At 44.5% G+C, this 23,700-nt stretch overlaps 1 protein-coding gene across 1 annotated transcript; it reads left to right on the forward strand.

Moving 5' to 3' along the window:
- Positions 1-13,463: 13,463 nt before the first annotated feature.
- gdf10a (growth differentiation factor 10a) lies at positions 13,464-23,088 on the forward strand. The gene is made up of 4 exons (XM_053436926.1): positions 13,464-13,473; positions 18,564-19,043; positions 20,743-21,896; positions 22,017-23,088. Exons 1-4 carry the CDS (start codon positions 13,464-13,466, stop codon positions 22,206-22,208), a joined length of 1,836 nt encoding a protein of 611 aa, XP_053292901.1. The 3' UTR covers positions 22,209-23,088.
- The last annotated feature ends 612 nt before the right edge of the window (positions 23,089-23,700 follow it).

Below are 23,700 nucleotides of genomic sequence, written 5' to 3' on the forward strand. Positions count from 1 at the left end.
AATGTTAAATGGTCATTAACATCTCCATGCAGCCTCATGGTGGAAAATAGAAAGGACATACATTTACATGTAAATGAATCATTCATTCTTTGACAAATGATTATTACAGTGAAAAGCCAGTCCATATTGTCCAGTGTGTTTTTCAGCAAAGACCTTTCTATTCTGTTGTTTAAGAGAAAAATTATTTCATATGGGCTGTTCAAACTGAATACATTGTGTCTTTTGTCTTCATAATAAATTCAATGAAATTATAAAATGCATCTTTAAAACTGGAATGGCACTTAGTAGAGTGCATACCTCCACCCAAGGTCCAACAGTCCAATCAAGTGGCACCAAATAATACCCAAATATACATATTTTCTATATTCTTTATCTAGATCAACGAATTATTCCCTCTTATTATTTTTCACAATGTTAAAGAAGGTGAAGAAAATCGATATAGATTACCCCCCTTACCCAAAATACTGGTTTCCCCCTGAACATTACCACCACGTTTTGTGTAAACACATCCAGTAGATTTTGTGTAATGCCGCGAACAAACAAAACATCTAGCGCCGTTGAAAACACAACCTCCTTGGTCGAGGTAATTAGTGAACCATGTGGGACATGAAGATCATTAAGGGAGAGCATCAATCAGACCCTTGGAATCAAGCCGTGCACCTTTTACTGAGCCGTGACCACTCAGTGCGTGTGACCTTATAACAGGGACTGTAAAACACTTTTACTCACCTTTTCCCCGTTACTCTGAATCATCCAATCACGCTGTGTTGTTACTTTGAAGACAATTAACAGAGTGGTCTATGTGGACACTCTTCTTCTTCTTCTTCTTCATGCCAGGACAGAATTGGGAACATTAGAGGACATTAATACCTTGTTTTCATTTAAAAAAAAAGGTTGTGTGTGGTTTGGCGCGTTTTGCATTAATGTCGGCTGTTATGTGTCTGAGCAGGAACACGTGTGTGAGTGTGTGAGAGTGTGTATTAAAATAACAGGGTTTCTCTTAAGTGGCTGGAAACTTTAACGACTTAGAAACAAATTGGAGGGGGGATTCCACGTGGAAACACCTCACCATGCAGGGCTTTCCTCGACATCCTTTTCCTGCGCCTGCACGGGCACCGACACTCCCACGGGCTAATAGACGGCGACAGGCGTGCACCCAGAAGGAGTGAGGCATGCTAATTTCTGCTTCTCTTGGACACAGATTAAACCTTGCAGGAAGTCGGCAGGTTGTTTCGGATTCATCTGCGTTATTAAGATGTCAAATATCTGGAGCGTTGAAGCTTCACTGGGACTCTGCCCCGTGTGTCACCCTCTGAAGGAGCCAGGTTGAACGCTGCGCCGCCTGAAGCTGAACCATGTCAGCTTTTTAAATGCTGTTAAAAATGATTACCCCTTCTCACGATTTGACTCCCTGTTCCGTTATTGTTCGGCCTCTGGACTCCAGCTGATATGGTTGTAACGTTTAATACCTTTGCAGAAATGCTGGGCGTGGGGAAGCTGGGCTGCCCCCCCGCTCCATGAGGCAGATTTTTCCACTGATTCAGATGATGCTGCTGTTTACCTGGTAAAGACCCCAGTGAGAACACAGGCTGGAAACAGGGCATTCTGTTTAACGAGAAAGGAGGGTGGGGGGGGGCCTTTGCAATTTGATGTCGCATCATGGCAAAAGACAAGTTGGCGTCAAAGCGTGTGTGGAAACCTCCAGAGGTAGTGGAACACGACTGCCTCTGACCTCGCAGGGCAGCGGACCTCGATGAGGGCAGCATTTTTGGATTTTAGATAAACAGTAAGTTTGGCTTTCACTGCTCATAATGAACCATTTCTGGAGTGAAAGCTGACGCTGAAACTTTCCACGGTGTCACACACAACAAGAAATCACTCCAACATGGCAGCATGAACCATGTCATGGAACATCATGGATCATTTGCCAGTTGACGTCATATAACTAGACAGAGGAAATGTGCTTCTCACCATGTCAGACAGAGGCTCCGTCTTATTTAGCTACTAGAATTAGTACTTTGTGATATTTTATTTCTTAATGCATGACACTGTAATGAAGGTCATTTATAATATGTCAGTGTTTTTTTCTTGTTGCACTTTCCCTAAGTTGCCATAAAAGTGCTTAATTCAATCTTGTATAGACATTGTTATTGTTTTTATCAGTTGTTTCTGGGTGGGAAACATGAAACAGATTTGTAACTGTTCATTTATGTTCTGATAGCTCAGTTTTTACACCTGATTAACCATGAAGTGACAGTTAATGGAGTGATTAACACTAGTCATAGTTTCCCTGAGAGTATTATAACTAATAATCATGCTGAGACATTGCTTAGGTTCAACCTCTTAATCTATCCATCTGTTGTCTACACCGCTGGCAGGGGAGCGTGAGCTAATCCCAGCTGACATTAGGCGAGAGGCGGGTCCACCCTTCACAGGTCGCCAGTGTACCACAGGGTCGACGTACAGAGACAAACAACCATTCACTCCTTCGGTCAATTCACAGTCTCTGATTAACCTAACCCAATCTACATGTCTTTGGAATGTGAGGAGACACCCTCACATTTCTCAAAGCACACATTTGATTAAATAATCAATATTGGCTCGTTATATACAGGAGCATCCTGTAAGGAATGGGTTGATGGGTCATCTGTGCAAGCATCTTATTGCACAGGTGACCTAAAGCTGCTCTAGGAATTATGACGGGAGCAGAGAAGGAAGTAAGGTAAGGATCACAAAGAACGACAAAGTCCTAATTGCAGGAGATTAATGTAGTTTGTTTTCTGTTCTGAAACCAATAATCGGTGAAGGTTTGTCTTTATATATGATTGTTCCACAACTCAAACTATGATGAACCATGTCCAGTCTGCCTGCCGCCTCAGGAAAAACCACCTATATGGTGGTTTATGTATGACTTGTTGTTAGATGGGTTTAGACTTAAGCACTAATGAATTTGAGAAGGTGGACTCAACCAGTCGAGGCAGATCGAGCCATCACTGAGTCCCTTTCTAAAGGTGTTTTTCCCACCACAGTCGGCAAGTATTTGCTCTGGGAGCTATTGGGTTTCTCCATAATATTTTACTATATATTTTTATTATGTAAAGTGCCTGGTTAAAGTATGTGGGGATTTGCTGCCACACAAATAAAACTGAATTGTAAAGAGTGTGTGGTGATAGGTGTGTCCCACCTGTTGGATTTTGCCACATCCACATCTGACAGCCATTATCCCCCAGTTCAAAACTCCCCTCCATTACAATATCAGACTGTTACCATGATACCACAATACCACCACAGATGACAGGCTCATCAATCTTCTGCTGTCCTTTAACACACACACACACACAAACACACATACACACACACACACACACACACACACACACACACACACACACAATATCAAGACAAGTGACAGGCCTTTCTCTGCTGCTCAGGCCTCCTCCTGCAGGGAGTTTATTATTCTTTCTCCCCTGACATGTTGGGCGCTCTTTTATCTTTGAATAATGCATGAAGCCTTTTATAAATCTATAGCTCTGGTTTATTTGGATTTTCTTTTAGATGTGGAGGAGACCCCACACATCATAGAAGTCTGTCAAACCTCAAACCCCAACTCACTGCAATTTACAGAACTTTGTTTGGTTAACTTTGCAACAAGGCTCCACTTTCACAGCAGCCATGTCCCCCCACCTCCAGTGGCATTTATAACCCTTATTTCTTACTGTAGGTCCCACTTGGAGGAGTGTCCAAACCTGCGACTGGGATCTCTCCCTCCCTTGTGTATTGTAATGGTGTTGGGGCGATAATGTAAAGTGTTGGCAACGGCCCGGGTCACTGGCTGCTGCTGCTTCGAGGCCTCTGTGTTCTCTCAGGCCTCTGCTTTCCCAGCTCCTCTCCCCTGAAGCACTGTGGGTGTGTTTAGAGCATGCTCAGCAGGCCGCCCTCCATCACAAAGCTCTCTTCTTCCACAGTCCAAGACTGCCAGCTGGTGAGAGTGGCCAGTGTAAGTCTGTATGTGTGTTTGAAAGAGAAAATGTCTGTGCTTAAAAAACAAAACACAACAAATAACGACTTCACTTACTCCTCCGTGGCCACTGACCTAACCAGAGAGGAGGAGAATGAAGGGAACAGACTTGGAGCAAGATGTGCAGGACTTGGATCTTGAAGTGGAATAAATCAACAAGCTGTTCTCATTAGGCCCGGCGCTGCAGGTTGTTTTCTTTTCTTTTCTTTTTTTATCTCCCCAGCAGGCAGGCCGGGCCGATAAAGCTTCTCCACTCAGTCGCATTTCCACAGAAGAAGAAGAAAAAAAGAACATAAAACACAAAGAAAGAATAAAGTGCTGGCTTTGGGGTTTCAGGAATCCAAATTAACTGTGGGTCATGTGAGAGCCTCGCCGCGGCAAAGCGAGGAAACGGCTGAGCTGCCATGGGAATTCACATGGTCCCGGCGACCCACCCGCCATGAAAGCCTCAAAAGAAAGACACAAATTCTCAAGCAGAAGAGCAGGCGCAAGATAAAAGACGTGGGGAGTGTGAAAAGGAAGGACACAGTTTCCTGTTTCCTTGGGGCCGAGCGACATGATGCACAGCCTCCAGATCTGGCTCAGCTGTATCCAGTGAAGGAGACAATGACAAGTGGTTGATGAGCATCACCCTCACATCCAGTCTGAGTCCTCCAACGGCACCAGCAGCCTCCAAGAGCGATGCATCTGTCAGCTGTCATCTTCCTTAAAGTCTGCTTCCTTCCTCCCAGGCGTCACGCAGCAGCCAGGTTTCAGAAGAAAGACATTCTGCTGCTCGTCACACACCCCTATGATTATTCACAATAGTGGTGGAATGCTGCAGAGACGCAGAGCTGCTTGAGATGTGACTGCGGCCAGGCCGACAGCGAGAGACACAATTTTTTTTCCCGATGCCACAGTGTCCAAAAACAATCGGACGATTTCTTTCAGGGCCGTCAAACAGCTGGTCGTGTGCCATGTGGGTTTATAAAGGGAACAAGAGGGAGCGAGCCCCGGATTTCTCTAACGCCTGGCCCTTCACCAAACTCTGCTGCAACACTGTGTTTCCCTCTTCACTTCGTTTCTTCCTCTCCCTGTTTTCTACACATTTATAAACTCACTGACATTCTCTAAATAAGTGGGGTTCTTGTTTCAGTTAATTATTTGTTGATTTCCGAACTCTCAGACACGTGTGACCATTTCCTTGTCATTATCTTGTATAATGCGGGGGGATATAGTGATCATATCCGTCTAACTGTAATTATTTCATTTCAAGAGCAGAAGTAAAAAAAACGTTTTGAATTCATTTTATGAAACTTCAACATTACATTATGTTCATCAGGAAGTGAAGTGGTGCCATCACATTCTGGGTTTTCCGGGGGAAATGTCATCTCCTGATGACTCTTGTATATCTTTGGACATTGTCCAGTGGCTCCGCTCCAGACCATGTCTTTGTGGTTCCTTTCTCAATCACCAAAACATGAACAGTTCAGGCTTCATTTACCCTAACCCCAGTTTTCCTTAGCTTCAATGTATCCTGAGCTTCAAAGGATATCATTTTAATGTTCAGAGCATTATAAAACTATAATTAAATCTGAGAGCAATAGCATTTCTGTCCCAAACCTTCACATCAAGGTTTGTTTCTGTTTCTGTAAAATACACATTCTTTTAAATGGAAACTCAAAATGTTTTGAGCACCAACATATTTCCATCCACTTCCCTTTTAATTGGTTAGTTGTTGTTTTTTGCATTGATGGAAACCTCAAAATGAGCAAATGAAAGCCAAAACTAACCAAAAGCATGAACATAGAACATGTCAATCACCTAGGTTACCTTGCATATATGCACTAATTTTGGTGTAAGATTTTTATAAGTAAGTACAAATGTTTGTATGTTTATGTAGTTTGGGGGAGCAAGAGAAAAATTTGGTGAAGTTTCAAAGTCAGTTTTTATTTTCCATATATGATTCGTCTCAGTAAATATCCAGTGTGTCCAACCAGACAGACATGTGGAATCAAGCACATTAATGTCTTGAAAGCATTTTGGTTTCCATGCGGATCAGAAGCAACATTCTGTGAAAGCCAGTTGTTGTGGTCGACCAGGATCTTTTTTCAAAGACACTCTGATCTCGGCCATTAAAGCAGACACTTTGTGGCTTATTGCAGGAGCGGGCCCCGGGGCCACAATAACAGTGTTTTATTGTTGCAGATGAAGCTTGAAATTAAACAAGCCACTTTTGAGCTTCACTTAGACAATTTCAGACGAACAAGGCGAGTCTGACTTAATGAGGGGGATTTGGATGGATAATAATAGGAACTGTAAGAATTCAGAACGCAAACTGCGGTGGCTGAACAATGAAATCACAGGCCGACGGACTCAGGAGGCATACGGAAGCACTTCACCGTGGATCCCGCTTGGCCATGGTTCCAGTTTTCATTCCCCCCGAAACCACGATTATTCTTTTGAATTTCACCCCATCAAAACTGTGCTCAGACCTCGAGGCACCGCAGCAATCCTCAGGATCTGCGATTTGCCTTTCAGGATTTATGGTGACGTGTTTGAAGATCTCCGGATCAAAATTCAATATCAGAACACTCAGCTCATAGAAAGAAGCAGAATAATGACATGGACATAAACAGTTTAATGATATATTGAGAAATGATGAGAGACGCGGAGCAGCATGTGGGATTGTTTTGACCTTTAGTGCATTAAGGCAAAGAGGAAGGTCAAGGGCACGTTCAGCCACAACATGACGGATGGATTTATTTCCTGTTTACATCCACATGAACTCAACTGCTGCAAATGGGATTGTTTGGAAAGCTTCTAAATGGCCATTTATATATATATATATATATACATCACCACTAACAGTTACTAATGGCGTAAGTCACTGAGTAGTACATTAACAAACCTGATGTGTTTGGCTGATAGGAAAAAAAAAAAGGTATTAGTTTGTTTAATACAGCATGTCGCCCTGCAGCCTAACAAGGTGTATGTTACTGCCAGCAACCACAGGCTGTTCTTTCCAGAGAGAGAGTGACTTATTGGCCTCTCTCTTGTTTGTCTTTGCCTGTCCAGGTTTGTATTGGCAATGTGGTGACTGAAGAGAAACACAATCAGGCCCAGAGTTGCCACTCAGTGCCCTTCATTCATCCATCACATCAAGGGTTTTCTCAACACAGGGCTCCTACGTGCAATTAATGCCACGGAGCTGCCGTGTAGGAGCTGCCTCGAGGCGCAGACCGTGGAGGTCACAAAGGACTTCCTATACTTTCGCCTCCCTCTTGTATTGGTAACAACAGACGGGCATCAAAGCAATGTCAAATCAAGATAAAGCTCGCTTGTTACCTACATAAACGCCCCTGGAGCGACTTTCTTCTCCTGGTGTGTTTCCATTCGGTCACTGATTGCAAACAAAAGGCTTGTTTTACTTCATTTGATTTGAAAACCGCGTTTTGGAACTAAAATAATCCTTGTCAACACACGTGGTTTGGCTCCGTATCAGTTGTTATTGCCATTATCCATACTAAAACGCCTGAAAACGAGTAGTGAGTGACGACTAACACACACTGAGCCTGTGTACACAGGAATTGTTCATATCCTGCATGTTAGCAGTTGTATCATTATAAATTCAGAATCTAACTGCACAACAGCTGTAAGCAAAGACATCATGATCATCAACCCTTGGTTGTGATCCTCCAGGTTGCGTTCTACATTGGTATCTGAGTTGTTTTCTTCCAACAGAGGATTATGTAGTAAGAGCCTGATGAATCAGCAAAAACTACATAAATAACAAAATGACCCAATCAGCAAGTGGCTGTGAGTGTCTACCTCGTAGTTTCCAAACGTCTCAGTTTCTACCCATCAAGACTAAAACACAGATTTTTGTTTTTCAGACGTTTTTCAGACATGGCCAGCAGTGTTTCTAAACTCCTCCATTTCAAAATACCAGAGTAGTGTGGACGGCATGCGTATCCGTAGCTGGCTTGATATGTTTTTAAAATGAAGACGTTGTAGTATGGATGCAGCATTGAGTGTGGTTGAGTGTTACTTCAAAGATTTGTCTTATTGAACAGACAGTCTAAGATATTTGACCATGAACATGTTGAACAGCAGATAAGGACAAAGCTGTCTTTATGTTTCCCATCTGAAAAAAAAGAAGACACATTTGTCTTGGTGTACAGACCCACTTTTCACCATGTGCTCTGATAGAGAAACACAGAGAGTTCAGGGAAGCAGTCGAGCCCGGGCTAAGTGTTTTCTTTGGCTCCGTTCAGAACGGTTAACAGGGGAGAAACGTATGCTCCCAGGATATACCATGACATATTGTGCTTAACTTTATATTACAAATATAAACATGTTTTACAGACAATTTTACTTCAGTTTACTTCGTCTGCCGCTCAGAGGTTAGCTTGAACTCGCACACAGAGACATGAAAGAGCACATGTTCACATTGGAAAATACTGTATTTTCCCTTTGGCTGCCAGGGATCTTCACTCAGTCACGTTACATTTCATGCCGGCTGCCTTCGAAACGCATCAAACTAACATAAACACCTCCATGGGAATCTGAGAACTGTGCTTCAAGTCGAATATGTGGTTTGATGCTCCACAAAACTGATATTTCAAAGGCATAAAACAGAATACTCGGGTTGGATGAGACTTTTTTGATGGCCAATACTCAGGCGAGGCTTGGGTCTGTTTTGGGATTTGGATACACAAAAGTGCAAAGGCCAGACTCAGCATCTATTAACCAGGCCTCCCTTCCTGCTGCAGAGCTCCTGTGTGGCATGGCTCAGGGCCACCAGGCGAAGAAGAGAGATGAGATAATCTGGCAGGGGTGGAGGTCCACTGCGGAGTGTGTATTGTCTGGGATGAAGCTAATAAAGTCCAGCCATGCTGTCTGATCCTTGATCCCTGGCCGAGGTCCAGACCAGGCATACTGCTCCTGTCTCTCCATTTATCGTCTCCTCTCGGCCCCCTCCAAACTTTGACAGGGGGGGGCTTCCAGGAACAGCTTTGATCAGTGTCTGCCTGTCATTCAGCATTAGTCACCCCCAGGAGAGAGGGGAGTCCTCTCTGGGCCCAGGATGGACCGGAGAAGGCCCTGGATCCTGAATGGAAGGGCCCATGGCTGTGGAACAATCGGCTCTGTGTGGTACAGCAGACGTCTGGGTGTTAGCAGAAGAACTCTGGTGTGTGCCACATGTCTCACCCCTGACACTGTCATGACCCAATGTGCACCACTGTTACAGCTTTATCTCCCTAATACGACCCCACAGCTCTATTAGAAAAGGATGTGCTGGGGAGATCATGGCCACTGCCGACACACACACATACGCTCTTAACTTCGGTTGAATTGATATTTGAGGATTTTATTCCTGGGCACTTGTGGTAAACAGGGAAGGTATTGAGTTAAGCAGCCATAAGGTAAAAAAAATACACATTCACAGCGTTTTAGTTCCAACAAATTAGCCTTTTTCCCATTCCATTAGAATCAGTATATTAACGACTTGTCGGAGAGAGTATTTTTCTTGCTTCGGGCTTATTTAGCTACCAAGCATGACATCAGGCGTCTCCTATTCAAATCTATCATCTGTCTCTACCTCACGTCTGAGGTACAGGAGGTAAATGGGAGCACTGGAGGAGGATTGAGCTTTTGTCGAGTTGGGAAAAGTTTCAGAGTAGATGATGGTGAGACTCCTATAGCCTGGATGCTTTTAAGTTGAAACTGAGGGTGGCAGAGTCCGTTTAAACAATGTGAAGACCTCCTGGTCCATGGCCTTGGAAGCAGTCAAGTACACAATAGACACACAAGCACATACACACACACACACACACACACACACACACACACACACACAAACACATGCGTTGTAACATCTGACACCGCTCCCCTGCTGCTCCCACCGTGTCAGTAGGGGAAGTCCATTCATTTCAGAAAAATGCCTTGTGAATCAGAAGGACTCTGAACTATAGGACCGAGGTTTCAGTTTACACTGAGGCTGAATGTTAACTCACATGAACGCTGATACGTCCAAACACCATTCATAAATATCATTTATAATTTATAAGCAAAAGCATTGACAAGGGGGACCACGCAGGGCCATTGATCCCGAAGCTCCGGGGGGTGAATTGGACCAGAAAAGTAAAGTAATGAGAAATTTGACATTGTTCATTTTGACACTTTACGGCCAGTGTCTTATTTTGTGTGATCTGCTGAGTTCAGTCACAAAGCAGACATATCGGCTATCACTAGCTTTTTAGTATTTCCTGTTCACAAATCAAACCGTCAGCTTTAAGCAGTGGCAATCCATCATTGAGATTTATGCTTTTGCATGGCTGCACATAGACACACACAAAAGGAGAAGTGAAGTCAGAATGGGGGGGGGGCTGAAGGGTTGCAGTTTTGGAAAAAAGAAAGTCAGTTGCAAAGAAATGAACTTTGTAGAAAGTAAGAGAAAGTGAGAGTGAAAGAAATGGGAAGAGATAAAGTTGACAGCCAAAATAAGGAAGGATAAAACATACATTTTAATTTGACTTGTTGGATTTAATTTACTGCCTGAAAAAACTGAAAGTAAAGAATTAATTTGTCTTCTTTTGTGCAATATTAATATTTTTCATAATGATTTGATTTGTTTAACAGCATCAGTAACTCTCCCAAAACGTTCTAAATCTTCTTGGTGATCTCCTAATTGTTGGATCTAGATTTTATCTAAATCAGGGGCCATAGGGGGGCAATAGTTTCCAAAAGGGGGCCAATATATTTCCAGCATTCATGCTCGGTTTCTGATTCAGTTAGGTGCACATTTAATTTACTGTTAACTATGGCTTTGAGCAAAGCCACACATCATTGAATCATTTTATATTTAAAAAATTGTTCCTTGTTTATGGAATTGTATTCTGTATACTAAAGTATATCTAAAAAAAAAACGTTGAATATAAAAGTCCATATTAAGGTGTGATATGTAAGTGACTTGTTTATTCAAAGAAAAAAGGTCAAAGACGACACGACGGGGGGACTTCAGGAGCCAATCAAAATGCCGTTGGGACCAGTGCCCCCTGTGGCCCCACCACTGGATCTGCCCATGGTTCTCATTATGTTTTATGCTTCTGCCTTGTATTGATTTAAAAAAAAAAAAGTATTTCCTCTTGTCTTCTCATCTGATAAAATAATGTAGATTTAGCTGAGGGTTCACTCTGTTTAAAACCAGGAAGTTATCAACAAAGGGCCTTCACTGGTATTAGTTGAACCTGCGTTCCAGTGAGATTAGCTACCGCTGCTCTGGCCTTGACCTTACAGCAGGCTCTCGCTGACAATGTGCACGGGTCTCACTCTCTCGTACTGTATATTTATTCTGCAGGCTGACCCGCCTGTAACATCAACAGATAACAATGGACCTCAGTGGATGAAATGTTTGTACATGTATCAACGGCTGCCAAAACCGTGAAACATCAAACTGATTCAACATGACTTGGAAATAGAAAAACACGGTTCTTTTTCGATCTCCACTTTCCCGACTTTCGCTAATCAGTTACTTAACCACCATTGGGCTTTTCACTTCCTGAAAAGTGCCAACATGACATCACCGCAGCAACGGTCATGTCCAATTAGAGGCCAGAGAGTGACGGGAGGCCTCAACCCCCCACTAATGGGAAATAGATATTGTACTTATTACTCTGCTAGGAGGGCAAATTTATTGGGAAGTATCACACACCGCCTCGCAAAATGATGGAGACAGAAGCTAATTAGAGCAAGGGTCAGTCTGACAGATCCATCAAGCTTTGAAAAGGCGCCGCCATCATATTCCCAACACCAATTACATATCTGCTTTCTTTAGAGCGCCGGAGCTCTGGGATAACAGGCTGGAGGCTGTTGGGTAAAAGTCGGCCCAACAGAAACAAACCCCATGTAAATCTCAGCAGGATATTGTAACGAATGTGTGTGGCGACATCACGTTGTGGTGAAACACTCATGCAAGCGCGAAAAAATTATCACATCCCACTGAAGAAATACACTTTGTCCATTCTTCCCACCTCAGGAGTCGAGTTAAAGAAAACACCAGAAATGTGAAGTGAGGAGGAAGTGACAAATAAGTGCCCTTTGATTTGTTTTACAGTTAAAACACTCAAACTCATTCCCAAGTGTTTCGTCTCTGTTTTCTATCAATATTATGAAACCTGCTGCAATTCCCACATCTCAAATAAACCCTCAAATTTCATTTGAATTTCACAATATTTTTTGAAGCGTGGTCCGTCAAGCAGGCAAAACATTCCCGTCTTTGTCCGACACAGTCAGCGAGCAAAGGCAAAGTCACTCAAGTCTTTGCAAAATCCAAATAATTAAAGGATTTAGCCAATCAATCTCCTGCATGGTGCAATTTCCTCCATCCTGGCTCGGGCCCAATGGGATTTAAGGAAAGCCTGTGGAGGTGAAGGTCACAGGCCAATGGGACTTGTTCAGGAAGTAGCAGCGGCACAGCGCAGCCTGTAATGAATATCTTGGGCGTCAGAGTAAACACAGCGCCACCAGTCACACCTCAAATCCCACTGTCTGCAAAATATTCTGCTCCCAGCTCACACTGCACACTCAGTTGCTGCAGCGTGTGAGCGCAGAGTCACTCAGTCAGTACAACACATCAATCTGGAGAATGTATTGTGTGAATGCATAAGCAATTGCTGACAAACTACCTTTTAATGGTACTAGTGCAGTGGCCTGTTTGAAATGGGCTGTTTGCTTGACCTGTGTAAATTCTGCTTCAGAATTATTCTTTGTAATTAATGAGTCCTTCACAGTTTATGTGTTCATACATCAAATGAAACTGAATTTTTTTTAACACTGTTCACATATTTACTTAACTTGTGTCATTGTTGTTTTTCAGAATAAAGCTCTATAATTCCGCTCAATAGAAAGCATTACAGCAACAAAATGAATGTTGGAATTTTACTTTGTAGACAATTTGCAAATTGCAATATTAATGTTGTTGCCTTAGATCAACCTCCATGACACAACCCTGAATGTCTGTGTCAGTGCGATATGGTAAATTCAAAAATAATCAAATAATCAAAATGATCTTGTGGTGATTTTGATCTAGGGTTTGATCCAGCTATCAACAGCTGTAGTTTATCAGAGGACGTAGAAGAAGACATGTTCAACTTGGTCTGCAGACTGAAGGCCCACTGCATTGAAGGCCAGGTTTTATTAAAGGTTAGGCCAACTTGCATCAAATTGAACACAGCACGTCATCTGCCTCTTAACGATACACTTGCCAAGTTTGAAGCTGATAAGTTGAACGGTCCGGGAGATAAACGTTCCAACGGACAGACAGAGGTTTGTGGAATCAGTAGGTAGATCAGAAAAGGGCTTTCTTGGAGGTAGTTAGAGCTGACATGATAATTGGTGTCTGCACAGAACATACTCAAATAAAATGAATGTGGACCACAAAAACAATAATAAGCTATTAGCAATGACTCAGGGTACATAGTGCAAGCTTGATATTTCTGTCAGTGAATAACATGGGCATTGAGAGATGGAGAGACAGAACAAAAGCTGTATGTCAGACCTGGGAGACGACATCAATCCTGCAAGGACACACACACACATTTTCCATTTATTTTCCTCAATCACCAATCAGCTCCCCTGTCAAGTGGTTAGAGCCGTGCTCAGAGAAAATACCCCGTCAGTCAGTAAAGTCTCTTGCACAATACATCTCTATATACCTCGCCACGGCCTGTGAAGACAGAAGTGAGCAAAATTAATCTGAATCAGTCAGACGTCTATTACACATGAAACAGTCCTCCCACAGAGGCCCGTTGTGCTGCGGGGATGGTTTTTCCACACTAGAGTCAAGATGTCACACGAGGTGAAACTGTGGGAAGTCGGGTTCTTGCCCCGCAGTTTTCAGCCTCAGGTAAAACAAGAGGTCCAGCTCCGCCGTCCGAGCTTCGAGATCAAATGACCACCTGTGTGTTCAGGAGTCCTCTGTCAAAAACAAAGAGCCGGAGGAGAAAGAAAACCCCAAAACTCAAAACTATTTATTGAGACAAATTCGGCGCAGGAAGGGAAATATTTGGTTAGCTCGGCAGCGCGCGGCCGGCAGCGTTGGAGCAGTCCACGGTTGAAGTGGGGGGGAACAGCCGGCCCTTTGTTTGCGGACAGAATGGTGCACTCCGAGGGGTCACTGCAGGAGGCCCAACATCACAGACACAAGGACACATATACACACATTCTCCCTCTTTCACACACATAAACGCATGCACACACACACACGTTTGCCTGCACATGCATGCACACGCACACAAAAACCATAACATTCCTCTGCTTCTATGAATGTTTTATTAACCATGTGAATGGGTCATAGAGGTACAACCCCTAGCATAGCTGTAGACTCCATAGTCGCACACACACACACACCCACACCCACACACACACACACACAAACACGCTCCTGCTCTTTCTCACACTCACACACCTACCTACCCACTCAAGTAGATGAAATTCACATGGGGGGATTTTTGATCATTACACTGAAACCTGTGTCCCCTTGGAAGGTCAGGCTCTCTGATTCGGGCCAAAAACCATGGCGCCCTTATTGTGGTGTTTTACTGGACACTTGGATCCTGTAATCTGGTGTCAGTCTAGCTGCAGGGCTTTACCAGCATTAGTTCATAGGCTTTGTCAATCGCCAATTGTGGTGGCCAGCCATGCACATACTTTTGGTTGTAGCTATTTGCTATTGACTGAGATTTCTGCCTCTCCTTGTTTGTGGTGATTATAACATTGAAACATTTTATTAAAAATGAATTAAAAAAAATTCCAGAGACGCAAGAGATTGGGAAATATGCTCATTTGCTTTCTCTCTCAGATTTAGAAACAAGGATCACGGTTATGTCTGTACACTAAACACAAAGCTACGCAAACTTCATACAGAATGGGGGGGGGGGGGGATGTTGGTGATGTTCCTACGTTATGGGCGCAAAACAAAAACAAAAAGAATACAAATATTACAAGATGAAAAGGACAGTCTATAGATTAAAGACGATTCAAGAGCTTTAAGTGATAAGGGCCAACACCGATGTGCTGCAAATAAAAATACATGATTTCCAGAGAATGTTTACGCCATGTCATGCTGTACCCCCCCCCCCCCCCCCCCCCCCCCCCCAGCAGTACCTAATCTTCCAGAATTGAGGTCTGAAAATGGTTTTTAAGTGTAAAATAAACTGCTTATTTTTTGCTTGTTCTTTGAACACTTACCCTGCCAGTTGTTCCTCCAGCTAGACACTAACTGCCAGGCTGACTAAAGTGCACAAATAAGAGAGAAGTATTGTTCTTCTCATTTAACTCTCACCAATAAACTCAGCAAATATTTCCCATAACTTTTTTACTCAGAATATATAGGTGACCCGAGCCTGTATTGAACCGCAGCCAAGGAGCAGAGCCAAACAGAAAACTCCTCGAACAATGCAGTGATTTAGACGTAGCAGCAGCTCTCGCCTGCATGTTTTTGTCTGTTTAACAGCATCCTAAAAATCATAAAACAGCCTTTAAAGTGACGTTGGCGCTTTTCACTTGAATTCCTGCAAATCCCAAGTGACCTCTTGTATGTTAGAGTGTGACCTGTTGGTTCGTCCAGTCATAAAATAATCCAGAGGTTCACAGGAAATTCGCTTATAGCTGTAAACATCCTGGTCGATACGCAACATGCGCAACATTTGACTCCAGCTTCCCCCTTTTTATTTTTATGAGCCGGAGCCATTGCCAGTTAGTGTGTCCTCCATGTACGTGCACAGCCCTGTTCCTTTTTAGCAAACCATGACAAATAGAGGACAACTGGCCAATAGTTGATCCATATTAAATCCCCTATGCCTATCCATAAACATCTCTCAGACCCCCAGTACTAAGCTCCAAAACTAGAAAGTCTTAGCCAATAACAAGGAAAGGTGTTAAACTAGGAGCGTTTCCAGAACCAACCATGAGTCCTTGCGCCACACACAGACAAACACACGCGGGCATGTTAATTCCTCACGTTCCTCCACACCCCCACCAAGAGCAGAACACAACCCCTGTTTGGTTTGCAGGGCCCTGCGAGGGGACCTCCATGTTGAACAAACTTTAAAACACCGCGGCCCTGTACCGCAGCCCGAGTGGTCAAACACAACAAGTCTCACAGTGCAGTGCTGCTGCAGGGATCAATGTGCACTATGACTCACAGATCAGACGTCACGGATTATATAACAGTCTTTCAAATCCTGCATGGACAATCCACATTGCATGCATCTGGTATATTACACTTTGAGTCCCTCTCTCAGCTCTGCGGCGCACTGATGCATGCTGTGTGCCAGGGCGGCTGTACGGTCACAGTTGTGCTATCGCTGTGATTTCTGATCCCAAAGATCACACCGCTGCATATCAACATTTGGCCTGAAAGTGGCTGTCGTGCATCTGATGTGGTTTTTATTCATGAAAATCCAAAAAGTGTGAGATTGTGATCTCAGCGAGAGCCGTGACTGCTTCCACATGTGGCTTTGAAGAGCAGCGACACAAGAAAAATCTAAATCCGACGCACTTTGACCTGTCACTTAATACATGCGTGTGCTCCAGGCTGAAACATAAAAAGTCATACAGAACTGACACGTGTAACCATATCCTTAGATTATGCGCCTGTTGAGCTCTCCCCTGCTGTTTTTCATCTTATTCGATCTAGTCACGATTATGATGCTGCTGTCCTCCACGGTCACAACGGACAGGGGAGCATTATCGCAGATAATGCCTAACATTAATCTCACACTGCCCTACATATGCAGGGTTAGAGGTCAAAGCCATTTCATGTTGTCGTCCTCACGCTTGAGGTATTGGGCTGTCTCCTCCCCAGGACAATTTATTAGGACCCTAATGCTCATGGTTTCAGATATCACCTCAACTCACCCTCCCTCTCTCCCTGCTCAACCATATGTTGGCTTCAGACTTTTTTAAGGCATTCCAGTAAAAAAACGTATTGAATTGACGATTCAAGCTGATCGGTCTGCAGTGCAAAGGACTCCTTGTGGGCAACAAGATACTCCCTTGTTGTCATAATGACAAGTGGTTTTTAATGGCTTGTTAATAACAGAGAACGACCGCTCACTGTTGTGCAAATACTGTTTGGTTTTCATTTCTTATGTCTTCAAAAGAAACAACTGTATATCTTTCAATATTTGTTTGTGTTGCCGGGAGGTTTTGATTTACAGGAGTGGTCATTCTCAAAATGCCACTTTCAGTTCTCACTTGATTTCTCACAGTGTTTTTCAAAGATGACTCTTAATCAAATGGAAAACCGCATCACATGTGTTCAAATAAATAACCAATGCAATTAATCATATTTTGTTTTGCAACGGAGCATAACTCAGCATGGTATGGGAAGAGGCGAAGCATTTATGTGTTTGTGTGAAATGACAAAACCATAAAGGATGCCATTCCAGCCAACTCCTTCATAATGCTCCCCCGTTGTCACACTCACACTCACACACACACACAAGCACAAACACACACACACACACACACACACACACACACACACACACACACACACACACACACACACTCACACACATTCAAACAGATCTCTAGAGAAGTCCAGATTTAAGACCTGTCGCTGGTGTGGAACATAGTGAAAAGGAGTATCCTGTGGGGCCCTTGAGGGCCAAAAATGTACTAAGTAGCTGTGTACGTGTGCTCGTGCGTGTGTGCATGTGTGTGTATGCATATGTGTGTGCGTGTGTGTGTGTGGAGGGGAAGAGTGTGACCCAAGAGGCCCAGCTAGTTATAGCCTCTCTGCTGGAGACCACCACTTCCACAAAACAAGCATTGTTGGTACAGAGCTCCAGACATCAGAGACACACACTGGAAACAACTCGCATGCACACATTCGTACAAATATACATGTACACACCACCAGAGACAAATCTGTGCTGAGTCTGAGCCCTGCCTTCCCAGTGGAGGCCATGTATAAAATCACAGACAGTACCTCAAAAGTGTCATCTCACAGCCCTTTCACTCCAAAACTCTCTCTCTCACACACACACTCACACACACACACACACCTCCACACACACTCACACGTACACACAACTGTACAGAATGTGGATCACTTTCTGCTAACAATAGCCCTTGGGTGGTTGGTCAGACTATTATTGTAGGTGTTTCCATGCTAATTATGTGTGACTGAGAGCATGTCAGAAGCAGTTACTGGAAATAATGTGGTGAGATGGAAATTTTGAGGTGGAATTACTTGCAAAGAAAAAAAAGAGGATAAAAAGGCTTATTGAGGTTCAAAAGTGTCTTTGTGTGAACAGTGCTAAACAAACCACGATCATTGTTGTCACTGTACATGGATGAAAAACTTAGAACGACATCATCATCATCATCGCGATCATGAGAGAGGAGGAGGAGGGAGAGGGGGCAGGTCAGCATCATGACCTAAACTCCTGGCTGTGTCCTCCGCAGAGACCTCGTTGGCTGACAGGAGTATACGTCAGCGCCTCTCACCGCTCCACTATAACCCTCCTCAAGCCTCTGGCGCAGATGTAAGAAGTAGCAGCTCAAACTCTTGCCCGGACTAACCCACTCAGCATCCACGAGTGTGACGGCTCAGCGCGCGCGAAGCGGACAGGGAGAGCGGAGCGTTGGAACATTTACGCACAGCCTCTGGATTGTTTTGGCGCATCTTTAAGTCCTCATTGGAGAGTTTGGGACATTTCTCTGCATCCCTTTCCTCTTTTTGGATTTTGGATTCATTTTAGCACGCACACGGCAGCTCCAAGTACGATGCCGTCGCACCTGCTCCTGTTGATGTTGAGCTGTTTCTTGGGTGCAGCGTCGGTTAGGGTCATGAAGGGGGGCGCCTGGAGCGCACGGGAGAGCGGCTCTCTCCGGTCCTCTTCGGACCCGTTCTCAGATGGCGTGGATCAGGACGTGGTCTCCCAGCACATGTCCAAACTGTACGAGAAATACAACAGGGAAAACCGCCTCAAGGAGGGAAACACAGTCAGGAGTGTCAGAGCCAGTCAAGGTGCGTGAACACATTCACCAACCTGCACACAGTAATCGATAAATAGGCATCGCCTCCTGCAGAATTACTCAAGTGCATAATGATTTAATTTTTTTGCCAAAACAAAAAAACAAATAGCCTTGGGTGCTGTTCGTGCGCCATGGGTATGTGGCACAAAGCAAAAAATAAAAGACTGGAGCGTCCAGAAAGCCCCTTGATATTTTCCATGCATGCTTATTAAAAGTGCATGTCTCGGTCAGACGCTCTAAATAGGTTTGATTGTTTTGGAACGGTCTGAGAATGCATTCAAATGATTTCGGGACGCTGTGGATTCACTGTTTGTGGAAGCAGCTGTGCCTCCTCTTGCGCACAGGCTGACCAATTACCGCAGACAGACGCACACTGTGCGCAAGAATGCATGCGAGTCCCTGAGAGCCAATGCCCGGGTTCAATACCTCAGCGGTGGGTTTTGCGCGCCGCAGAAAGGCTCATTGTCGTGGCTTCCATGGTCCTGTTATGGCTACGGGACGTATGTGACTCCACGTCCCGGAGTCAAGGGGCTTAAAGCACAGTCGTCCCTCTCTCTCTGATGCTGTTTTTATAAACATAACTCGCAGACATTTATAGCCCACATAGTTCTCAGATGGCATATCATAACACGTGAGTATTTTTACTGCAGTGGCCGAGGGTAATCCGAGGAGAGATGTAAGAGCGTTTTCACAACAATGTAAGATCTGTTAAAACAGTTGATTATGTCTTGGTGTCTGCAGCAGACAGTGCCGGCTGTATTAGGCTTAAGGGGAAGCTTTAAGAGAAACTGAGGTAAGCATTTCCATATGCAGGCTGAATCCGAGGTAATGTATATCTCTTGAGTCAGTCCATACTTCCGCTGAACTCTTGCACAATGAACAATAACTCTGCTGTTGAAGTTAATGTTCATCATGAATATGTAGCTCCCCGCATGCTGGCCCCCACCACCCTACCGCTGCCAGCCCAGGCTCCACAGTCTGGTTCCTCTTAAGGGCACCTTCTGAAATCCTACCAAGGACCACGGAGCCTCGCAGCAGCCCCACAGCTCTGTCATGTAACACAGAACAAGGAAAGGAGTTAAACACTAAGATAGTGTTTCGGCCACTTGGTACCTTTTTTGAAAATGCCTTTCCCATAGAACTTTATCATCAAATCGTTTGCTTCTTATTCAGACAATGCTTAAATCACATGATGAAAATCAGTGATGAATAGTGTAGAAATGCTCAAAGCTGTGCGTTCAGATAAGGTCTAGTTGCTTGTTGCTGGTGTTTACTTTGGCAAATGGTTCTCTATAGAATTTGGCTTCTCAGTATATCTGTCCAAGAACAACCAAAATCAGATTTTGAAATAACACATTTATGAGCTGCAAAACATTCTAATTGTGTCTGTGTGGATTGAAGTTTTAAGACTGATGTTTCAGAAGGAGTTTTGGTTTTAAAAACATAAACATTTCGCAATGTTAAAGAAAGTGAAAAAAAATCCTCACACCAATATTCAATGGGTCCCTCCCTGACCTTTACGACATCTTACCACCAGGTTTTGTGGTTATCAGTTAAGTAGTGTTTGTGTAATCCTGATAACAAACAAACACAGATTAGAACATAGCCTTCCTGGCGGAGGTAATGAAAGAAAGACAGTTGTCATTGTGTTGTTCACCTGACTGACACTGATTGATTGATTGTCTTTTCAGAGTCCTCTGACCACAGGGCGGCGTATCGACTAAACCTCACAACCCTCCAGGATTCAGAGGTCATCCTTTCTGCCACATTCCACTTCCTGCTCGAGCGGCGCCCTCACCAAAAACCCTGTTTCTGTAAACGCTTTGAGAGCCCGTCCTGTCGCTCCGCGGTCGTCAACCCTTCTCCGTCCATCAGCCTGCTCTTTCGCTCTGTCTCCTCCGGGTCAGAGGTCACATCTGGGTCAATGGGGTCACTCCTAGGGAACGTGACCTTCCACCCCCACAGGAGAGGGGTGTGGCAGATGAAAGATGTGACCCAGGTCATAAAGGAGGCGCGGGATAAGGGTCATCTCCTGGTGTCAGTGGAGTTGGACTTAGGGCAGCACCACCATAGGAAACCAGAGGAAGTGCTGTTCGCCGGCAGCCTGCCCTACCTGTTAGTTTATGCCAATGACCAAGCCCTGGAGGAGCCCAACAGCGTGGCTGCAAGTCTTCAGAGATATGATCCGTCCAACGAGGGAGGAGAGCGCTCACATTCCTCTAATCTGCTGCACAGACCTAACTCCTCACCAGAGTCGAAAGGACGCGTGAGAAGGCAAGCGACTCTTCCCACTGACCCCATCCAGAACAATGTGCTACCTGAGGTGGACTACAGGCCCGATGGGTACAGGAAAGACGACCTCTGGGAGAGCACTTGGTACCTCAAGCCCAAGCCTAAATCAGGAAGGAAGGAGGAGAAGAGAAAGAGCCAGGATGAAGAAGTGGAGGGAGGAGGAGCACATGAAAGAGAAGAACCCCAGGTTCTCAAAGAAGAAGAAGAAACATCTCATCATGGGCTCAAAGCCGACGACTCAACTGTGAAGAAAGACAAAAACGGTCGCACACGGACTAGCGGCGATGGACGAAAGCATGAGCGGAGAAATGAGGGAAAGGATGTAAAAAAGCACAGGGGGCGCTCTAACGCACAGTCTCCTGTCCTGAGCTTTGATGAACAGACAATGCGTAATGCCAGGAGGAGGCAGTGGGGCAACGGCCAGCACAGAGGCTGCTCCAGGAGGAACCTCAGAGTGGACTTTGCAGATATTGGCTGGAGCGAGTGGGTCATAGCTCCCAAGGCCTTTGAAGCCTACTACTGTGCTGGTACATGTGGATTCCCCATGCCCAAGGTAGGAGCGCAAACACGTTGCTCTATATCATATAATGTGGTTTATACACAGCATTAACAAGTTATATTGAGTAACTATAGTGTGTTGTTCTTCTCCTTCTATCTACTCAAACTCTCCTAGGTGGCGAGGCCGTCCAACCATGCCACCATCCAAAGCATAGTCCGAGCCGTTGGCATCATCCCTGGGGTTCCTGAGCCCTGCTGCGTCCCAGAAAAGATGAATCCCCTGGCCGTGCTCTACCAGGACGAGTCCAGGAACCCGGTGCTCAAGGTTTATCCCAACATGTCCATCCAGTCCTGCTCCTGCAGATAGGAGGGGGGAGGGGGACCAACAGGGTGGATGTGGGGAGAAACGGAAAAACAGGACTAATGGAGACACAGAACCATACATCTGTTTGTCGAGTGGTTTCTTGATCCTGGAGAAACAGCGTCACTTTGGCCGTCATTATTCCTCGAGGAACGTAGGCTGTAGAGAAATCACTTCCATCTCTTTCGTCCTGCGGTGGAAGACTTGAAGAGACACATTGTCTGGCATCGGCTTCGGCGAGAGGAACAGAGTCGCACATGTAGAGTCGGGGCTCCACATGTCCACAAAGCCCCGGTTGTTTTGATTCTGTTTGAGATAATATTGAGGGTTTCATGGACAGGAGCATTTAGAGAATGTTTTCTCTTTTATCTCAGAATATATCGGTCTTTCAAAAAGTTTGACGTGAGTTTGTGTTCATGTTTTCTTTGGACACAACAAGCTATAAATATGAGACTTTATCAATGTGTCATCGGGCAGCTTTACACTGCAACACACAGATGAGAGATTAAGAGACAGATTTCGTCATTTTTACATACTGTGTCCAGCTGTTCTTACTTTGGAGCTAATCACACGCCACTGTGTACATACATGCAGCGTTTAATTTGTTTGCAAGATGGGAAGGTTATTGTACATTCTTGCTCTCGAGGAAGTATCCAGTGAATTGTGGAGAGCATCTGGAATCCATTTACACTCGCCACCCCTTCACGAATACTATAATGAAAACAGAAGAATGTTTTCTATTTTGAATGTGACACTTGGTTAAAGATAATTTGTCATGGTTACTAGGTTTTGTATTATTATATTCTAGATGAGATGCTGTACATGTGTATTGTTTAAATTATGAAAAGGTAGCCTTGTGTAAGTTAGAATAAAAAATGTAATTTAATCCAATGCCCTTGCTGGAATATTATTGTTTTATACACTTAATTTAAACTGTGTTTGATTCTGGGGGGGGAAGGGAGTGGGGGCAAAAAGGGCACCAGTGTTCCGGGAAGGTTCCACTCAAAGATAACCAACATTCCCCTGCAGCCCCTTGAACTCATTATTACCCCCACACCAAAGGCTCAGGCGTTTTGTTGTCCGGCAAATAATCTGAGTACCGCATTACTGGTTGACGGAGGAAGCAGGCACGCACCTATTAGGACGTCAGACACTTGAACATCAAAACATGGCGCACTTCCCCTTTTTCTACCCATCCGTCTCCCTCCATTCAAAAGCAGAGCATTTACAAGTGCAGGATGTTCTCTGTAATCCCCCCCCCCCCCTCCCTCCAAAGAAAAAACATATACAGATGGTAACAGATAGATGATCTCAACCACTTGAACTCCAGCGCTTGTCACTTTTATTCCCAGGAGGGAAGACGCTGACCCGCGCGGTTCCTAAACAGTGTGTCAAACTGACAGTGAAATGGCAGAGGGAGCCTTGTGATTATTAATCCATTCCTTTGTGGTCGCTTTCGAATTGAGCGTGAAAGAGTCGACAGTGAGCGCCACATCTG

This window comes from Pleuronectes platessa, chromosome 12 (genome assembly GCF_947347685.1).
Source record: "Pleuronectes platessa chromosome 12, fPlePla1.1, whole genome shotgun sequence".
Taxonomy (NCBI): Eukaryota; Metazoa; Chordata; class Actinopteri; order Pleuronectiformes; family Pleuronectidae; genus Pleuronectes; species Pleuronectes platessa.

Bases quoted from the DNA above. Each gene is read 5' to 3' on its own strand.
- gdf10a (XM_053436926.1), top strand. The intron at 19,044-20,742 runs GTGCGTGAACAC...TTGTCTTTTCAG, and splicing joins GAGTGTCAGAGCCAGTCAAG to AGTCCTCTGACCACAGGGCG. The intron at 21,897-22,016 runs GTAGGAGCGCAA...AAACTCTCCTAG, and splicing joins GTGGATTCCCCATGCCCAAG to GTGGCGAGGCCGTCCAACCA.